Below are 8,151 nucleotides of genomic sequence, written 5' to 3' on the forward strand. Positions count from 1 at the left end.
CCAGAAAAGAAAGGTGAAGGAAAGTCTGTCCCTTCTGATGGATGAGAAGGGTGAACTGGTAATAGCAGATATGGAGAAGGTTGAGGTACTCAACAATATCTTTGCCTTGGTCTTCACTGCCAGTCAGGCTTCCCGAGTCTGAACTTTTGTTTCCTTGAACCTGTAAATGGAGGCTGAAGGAGTCAAGTCTCACCCGCTGTAAGTGAAGAGCGAGTTTGAGACCACCTGATGAAAGTAAAGACATACAAGTCTATGGGGCCTGATGACTTGCACCCCAGGGTCCTGAAGGAACTGGCTGATGCAGTGGCCAAGATTCTTTCCATCATATTTAAAAAGGTCTGGCAGTCAGGTGACTGGAAAAAGGGAAACATCATTCCCATTTTTAAAAATGGTAGAAAAAATACACTGGGAACTACAGACTGATGAGCCCCACCTCTGTGCCTGACAAGATCTTGGGAAAGATCCTCCTGGAAGCAATATCAAGGCAGGTGCAAGAAAAAGAGAAACAAAGGCGTGATCCAAGACAACCAGAATGGCTTCACTAAAGGTAAATTGTGCCTGACCAATCTGCTGATTTTCTATAATGAACTGACTGCATCAGTTGACAAGGGAAGACTGACTGATGCCATGGACTTCTGTAAGGCATTTGACATGGTCCCACATGACATCCTGGTCTCCAAATCGGTCCAAATGTCTGGACCAGAAACTTATCCTCAACATGCTCTAGGAGTTTCTTGAATTGCTTGAGTGTTGGACCGCTCAGTGGGTAAGGAATTGGCTTGAAGGTCACACCAAGAGAGTGGAGATCATTTAACTCCATCTCCAAGTTGGAGGCAGGTGAAGAGAGGTTTACCTCGGGGGTCTCTCCAGGGACTGGGACTATGGAAAATCTTTATCAATGAAATGGACAGTGGGATTGAGTGCACCATCAGCAAGTTTGCAGATGACATCAAGCTGAGAGTGCAGCTGATTGAACAGAAGGAAGAGAAGCCATTCAAAGGGAGCTGGACAAGCTTGGGAAGTGGGCCCAATGTTAACATAATGATGTTCAACAAGTCCAAATGCAAGATTCTGCACCTGGACCAGGGCAATCTCAGCCATGAGTACAGACTGGGAGAAGAAATCATTGAGAGCAGCTCTGCAGAGAAAGGTCACTCACAGAACTAATACTTTTTCAGATATGAGGTACGATAGTGCTGGAAAAGAGTTTCCTTCCTCAGTGGAGGGAAAAAATATTAGTGAATGTTTCAGTCTGTTTCAGGCTGGATTCCCCTGGAGGCCCAGGGACTTCTCAAGAGCTCCCTGTGCTGCTGAGCTGTGCCGGGCTCCTGGGCCCAAAAGAAGCTCCTGGCAAGCAGGCAGCGCTGCAGAGAGACAGCTCTGCCCAGGAGCAGCTCCTCTGCACAGCACAGCAGGGCTGGGGGCACTGCCTGCAGGGGACAAGGGTAGCTGAGAGAAGGGAGGGAGATGTTAAAGGCAGTGTGGAGGGGGGATGCTGAGAGCTCACTGCGGGAGAAATCTTCACAGCCCTGAACAGGGTAAGTCTCTGGCTGCAGGGCAGCACAACTGTTGTTCCTGATGCCATCTCCAGATTTGCTGGCAAATCCCACAGCCTGTGGAGCTTTCAGGGCGACTCTCAGAGCTTCTTTGAAATAGATGAGAATAACAAGGTCCAAAGCAGGGATTCCCTGCCACAGCTCTCAGAGGGACAGGACATGAGGGTTCGTTCTTAAAGGGCTGGCTGCAGGCTGTGCAGCCAGGGTGCAGGCAGGGGTGTCCAGGGCTGTGGTGCAGAGCAGGGTCCCTGCTGTGCCCCAGGGGCTGTGCACTGAGGCAGGGCCTCTGCTGCCTGCCAGGCTCAGCACTCAGCCTGCCCAGGGTGCTGTGGGGAGAAGCTGTGTGTGGAAGGAGCCCCCTGGCAGGACAGGATCCTGCTGCTGGCTGGAGGCTGCTGCCTGGAGCAGCCTGCTCACGGCACCACAGCACTTCCAGGGCACTTCAGAGTAGACTCCATGAGAGAAAAATCAGAGCAAGGTATTCTTGAAGAGAAGCATTGTGTGCTTTGATATTTCTCCTCTTGCTTTGCTGGGTGGCCTTGGGAAATGGGAGTTTATTTCTACATTACTATGAAGGCACTGAGACCCCAGTTCTTGTTACCTCTTTTTACAATAGAAAAACTCCCAGTAAACACAGGGAGTTGTCCCTGAAAATCTGCCTGCAGGTGTCTGCAGGCAGAGCTGAGCACACAGTGGGTGGGACGGGGTCTGTTAGCAATGGCAGGGAGGAGATGTGGGGACAGGGAAGGAGATGCCAGCAGGGACAGCTCCAGGTAGCAGAGACCTGGGCAGGGAGCGAGAGGGAGCTGCTGCCTGAAACACCAAGGGAGGGGGGATTCAGGTACTCCCTGACAGGCCTGCAGTGCAGGCACCTTCTCTGCACAACCCCCTGCTCTCCTCTGCCACCCAGCACAGCCTCTGCCCTCAGGGGCTTTAGGGCATGAGCCACCTCCTCCTCAGCTGGACCTCCAGAAGAAGAGAGGAGCCTGTGTCTTGCAAGGTGATACACCATGATGAGGCTAAGAGTACCTGCCCTGCAGTGTCACTTCCATAGCTGAAATGCAAGCTCAGAGAATGGTGATTTCTGTGAAAGAAGCAGGGGATTTTTTTCAGAGAAGTTTCAGTAACTCGTCTCTGTTTTTCTTTGTTTGTTTGCTTGTTTTTGTTTGTTTGTTTTTGTTTTGTTTTGTTTTGTTTTGTTTTGTTTGTTTGTTTGTTTGTTTTTTTGTCCCAGAGACAGCAAATGTCCAACAGCACCGTCCCCCCAGAGTTCCTCCTCCTGCCATTCGCAGACACACGCGAGCTGCAGCTCCTGCACTTTGGGCTCTTCCTGGGCATCTACCTGGCTGCCCTCCTGGGCAACGGCCGCATCCTCACAGCCATAGCCTGCAACCACCACCTCCACACCCCCATGTACTTCTTCCTCCTCAACCTTGCCCTCCTCGACCTGGGCTCCATCTCCACCACTGTTCCCAAAGCCATGGCCAATTTCCTCTGGGACACCAGGATCATTTCCTATGCAGGTTGTTCCACCCAGGTCTTTATGTTTGTTGTCTTTGTCACAGCAGAGTTTTCTCTTCTCATCATCATGGCCTATGACCGCTACATTGCCATCTGCAAACCCCTGCACTACAGGACAATAATGGACAGCAGAACTTGTGTCAACATGGCAGCAGCTGTCTGGGGCATTACTTTTGTCTATGCTGTGCTGCACACTGCCAATACCTTTTCCCTCCCTCTCTGCCAAGGCAATGCCCTGGACCAGTTCTTCTGTGAAATTCCCCGGATCCTCAAGTTCTCCTGCGCAGACACCTACCTAAGAGAAGTTCAGCTTCTTGTGGTATGTGCCTGTTTATTTTTTGTGTGTTTTGTTTTCCTTGTGCTGTCCTATGTGCAGATCTTCAGAGCAGTGCTGAGGATCCCATCTGAGCAGGGCCGTCACAAAGCCTTTTCCATGTGTTTCCCTCACCTGGCTGTCGTCTCCCTGTTTCTTATTACTGTCACATTTGCCTACCTGAAGCCTCCCTCCATCTTTTCCTCATCCCAAAATCTTTTGTTGGCAGTTCTGTACTCGGTGGTGCCTCCAGCAGTGAACCCCCTCATCTACAGCATGAGGAACCAGGAACTGAAGGATGCAGTTTGGAAAATGATGATCTGGATTTTTTTCAGTACTCATAAAGACCCCTTCACTCTTCAGTAATGAGCCCCAGTACATCCCCTTCCAGGACTGTGTTTTGGTTTTTCTTATTCTTATTCTTCTTATTGTTATCATCACCGTCATCATCATCATCATCACTATGAGTTCTTGTGCGCCTTGCATTCCTACATGTGTTTGCATTTCTCCCATCCCTCCTTCCACTCCACCCCCCGCTATAAATGAATGAACCTGTTCTGTCTCATATGGAGGCTGTATAAATGTGCATCTAACATTGTGAGTCACTGAAGACTCTCTCATGACATCTCTGTAATAAAACAGAATTACCCCAGTGCAATGCCTGAAGTCTGGGCTTTCCTTCCCAAACCACTGCCAAGAATAGGCCCAAATGATTGTTCCCCACAAGGATCTGTTCCTGTTTCAGTTCTGGAGATAATGGCTCATTTTTGCATTGTGACCTGTCAGAGACCAAGGCCTAGATTTAACACTCATCCATGGGTCTCTACTGACAGCAGAGGCAGCAAATGGTCACTGCATTACATAGCCAGGGCTGTTCCCACATGTGACCCGTAGGTGATGAACTTGAGGAGGGGAATCTGGAGCTGCCTGCAGAGACCAAAGTACCTCCAGGGACAGCAGAGCCTGTGACTGCAGCCCTTCAGAAAGTGAGAGATCTCCCACTGTGAGCTCAGCCACAGGGAAAGAACTAAAGCCAGGTATTCACTGGGAACCTGTGACTCTGCAGTCTCAGAGAAGAGAGTGGGCATCCAGCAGGCAGAGAGGAGGTGTCGTGGTTTAACCCGGCTGGCAGCTAAACACCACGCAGCTCACCCTCCCCCTCCCTCTCTGGGACGGGGGAGAGAAATGGAAAGTGAAGCCCGTGAGTTGAGATAAAGACAGTTTAATAAGACAGGAAAATATTAATAACAATAATAACAATAACAATAACAATAATAATAATAATAATAATAATAATACAATGATGATAATAGTACTACTACTAATAATATGTACAAACAAGTGATGCACAATGCAATTGCTCACCACCCGCTGACCGATGCCCAGCCTAACCCTGAGCAGTCCGGCCCCCCTCCACCCAGCTAGCTACCCCTATATATTGTTTAGCATGACGTCAGATGGTATGGAATACCCCTTTGGCTAGTTTGGGTCACCTGTCCTGGGTCTGTCCCCTCCCAGCTCTTACTGCACCCCCAGCCTGCCTGTTGGCAGGACAGAACAAAAGGCTGAGATGTCCTTGGCTTGGTATAAGCACTGCTCTGCAACAATTAAAACATCGGGGTGTTATCAGCACTCTTCTCATCCTAAGCCAAAACACAGCATTCCACCAGCTACTAGGAAGAAAATTAATTCTGTTCTAACTGAAACCAGGACATCCGTCTTCCTGATTCAGCATTCACTGCCGTCCTGCCCCCATTCTGTCAGCTTCCTGCCTCCTGTGGACCATCAGGGTTGTAGCTTGGGGTGATCTTACCTGTCCTGGAGAGGGTTGGCAGCTCTTATTCCAGGTGGTTTCTCAAGGGGAGAGTGGCCAGCAGTGTGCTGTTGTTTGCTCCCATCGCTGTGTGATTCTGGCTGCAAAACAGAAGCACCAAAAGGAGCAGCATCCCTCTGTGACCCCAGCCACCCCTGCCTCTGTGCCCAAGGGTCTCAAGTGACCCACTGAGGCCGTCCCTGTCCCATCATCCTCATGGAGCGGTCACTCCCATCCTCACCCGATCATGTCACCTTCCTGCTTGCTGTTCAAGGCTGGTGGGTGTGGGTTGGGGTCATCTTACTTGTCCTGGATAGCGCTGAATGTTCCTTCCAGATGACTTCTCAAGGGGAGAGTCGCCACGATTGTGCCATCGTCTGCTTCCCATAGCTGTGTGTGTCTGGCTTTAATAAGTGAAAGAAAAAATGCAGCAGCATCCCTGTGCGAGCAGGGGTTGACCTTGCCTCTGTGCCCGATGGACTCGAGCGTCTCACCACGTCAATCTGTCTCCCGTCATCCTGATGGAGCGGTCACTCCTGTCCTGGCCCAAGCGTGTCACTGTCCTGCTTGCAGTTAGAGCCTGGTGGGTGTGGGTTGGGGCAATCTTACCTGTCCTGGAGAGCGTTGGCAGCTCTTCCTTACAACTGACACCTCAGGGAGAGAGCGGCCAGGATTGTGCCTTGGTCTGGTCCACACTCCGTGTGATTTTCTCTGAAAGAGAAGAAGCACCTAACAGAGCAGCATCCCTCTGTCAACACGGGCAGCCCCTGCTTCTGTGCCTAAGGGTCTCCAGTTACTCACCGAGGCTGTCCGTGTCCCATCATCCTATTGCAGCGGTCATTGCCCTCCTGGCCCGATCATGTCACTGTCCTCCTTGCTCTTACAGCCTGCTGGGCGTAGGTTGTGGCGATCTTACCTGTCCTGGAGAGTGCTGGAAGTTCCTTCCAGATGACTTCTCAAGGGGAGAGAGGCCAGGACTGTGCCATGCTCTCGTCCCATCACTGTGTGTGTCTGGCTTTAATATCAGAAAGAACAAACGGAGCAGCACCCCCGTGTGACCACAGGATGACCCTGCCTCTGTGCCCGAGGTTCTCCAGCATCTTACCAAGTCTGATTCCTGCCATCATCCTGTTGGAGTGCTCACTGCCGTCCTGGACCAATCGAATCACCTTCCTGTTTGCTGTGGACCTTGGTGAGTGTGGTTTGGGGTGATCTTACCTCTCCTGAAGAGCATGGCAAGTTCTTCCTTCCAGCTGACTTCTCAAGGGGAGAGAGGCCAGGACTGTGCCATGGTCTGGAGTCAATTCTGTGTGTGTCTGGCTTTAATAAGAGAAGGAAAAAGAGGAGCAGCATCCCTCCATGACCATGGGCAGCCCCTGCCTGTCTGCCCGAGGCTCTACCACGACTCACCGAGGCTGTCATTGCTCCGTCATCCTGATCCAGTGGTCACTCCCGTCCTACCCCGATCATGTCACCATCCTTCTTGCTGTTAGAACCTGGTGGGTGTGGGTTTGGGAGATCTTGCCTGTCCTGGAGAGCATTGGCAGCTCATTCCAGCTGATTTCTCAAGGGGAGAGTGGCCACGAGTGTGCTGTGTTTTGGTCCCATCGCTGTGTGAATCTGGCTGCAAAAGAGAAGCACCAAATGGAGCAGCATCCCCCTGAGAGCACAGGCTGCCCCTATTTCTGTGCCCGAGGGTCTCCAGTGACTCACCGAGGCTGTCATTGTTCCATCATCCTGATGCAGCGACCACTCCCGTCCTACCCCGATCATGTCACCGTCCTCCTTGCTGTTAGAACCTGGTGGGTGTGGGTTGGGGCAATCTTACCTGTCCTGGAGAGCGCTGGAACTTCCTTCCACCTGACTTCTCAATGGGAGAGGCCAGGATTGTGCTGTGGTCTGGTTCCATCGCTGTGCATTTCTGGCTAAATGAGAAGCACCGCGAGACAGAGCAGCATCCCTCTCTGAACACGAGTATCCCCTGCCTCTGTGCCCGAGGGTCTCCAGTGACTCACCGAGGCTGTCCCTGTCCCATCGTCCTCATGGAGCGGTCACTGCCCTCCTGGCCCGATCCTGTCACCGTCCTCCTTTCTGTTACAGCCTGATGGGTGTGCGTTTGGGAAATCTTACCTGTCCTGTAGAGCGTTGGCAGATTTTCCTTCCAGCTGAGCAGTCGAGGCCAGAGAGGCTAGGAGTTTGCCGTGGTCTGGTCTTGTCGCTGTGTGTGTCTGTTTCTGGATTGTGCCGTTTCTGGCTGAAAGTGGGAAAGCACCAAACAGAACAACAACCCCCTTCAACCATGGCAGTCCCTGTGTCTCTGCTCAAGATTATCTAGCGACTCACCAAGGCTGTCAGTGTCCGTTTGTCCTCATGGAGCGGTCACTGCACTCCTTGCCTGAGCGTGTCACCATACTGCTTTCATTTAAAGGCTTCTGGGCGTAGGTTGATGAGGTCTTACCTGTCCTGGAGAGCACTGGAAGTTCCTTCCAGCTGACTTCTCAAGGGGAGAGAGGCCAGGAGTGTGCCTTGGTCTGGTCTCATCGCTGTGTGTGTCTGTCTGAAAGAGGAGAAGCACAAAACAAAGCAACACCTCCCTGTGACCATGGGCAGCCCTGCCTCTCTGCTCAAGAGTATCTAGTGACTCACTGAGGCTGTCTGTGTCCTGTCGTCCTCATGGAGAGGTCACTGCCATCCTGGCCCAAGCGTGTCATCATCCTGCTTGCTGTTACAGCATGCTGGGCGTAGCCTGGGGAGATCTTACCTGACCTAGAGAGTGTTGGCAGCTCTTATTCCAGCTGCTTTCTCACAGGGAGAGTGGCCAGGAGTGTGCTGTGTTTTTGTGCCATCGCTGTGTGATTCTGGCTGAAAGAGAAGAAGCCCCAAACAGAGCAGCATCCCTCTGTGAGCACGGGAAGCCCCTGCCTCTGTGCCCGAGGGTCTCCAGTGAC

At 51.8% G+C, this 8,151-nt stretch overlaps 1 protein-coding gene across 1 annotated transcript; it reads left to right on the forward strand.

The window, feature by feature from the left end:
* Positions 1–2,799: 2,799 nt before the first annotated feature.
* LOC309891103 (olfactory receptor 14C36-like) lies at positions 2,800–3,756 on the forward strand (the record flags this gene model as incomplete). Its single annotated transcript, XM_082785485.1, has 1 exon — positions 2,800–3,756. The coding sequence occupies one exon, from the start codon at positions 2,800–2,802 to the stop codon at positions 3,754–3,756; it is 957 nt and encodes a 318-aa protein (XP_082641611.1).
* Between the last annotated feature and the right edge of the window lie 4,395 nt (positions 3,757–8,151).

Source organism: Aythya marila, assembly GCF_965140915.1.
Source record: "Aythya marila genome assembly, contig: HAP1_HAP1_SCAFFOLD_154, whole genome shotgun sequence".
Lineage (NCBI taxonomy): Eukaryota > Metazoa > Chordata > Aves > Anseriformes > Anatidae > Aythya > Aythya marila.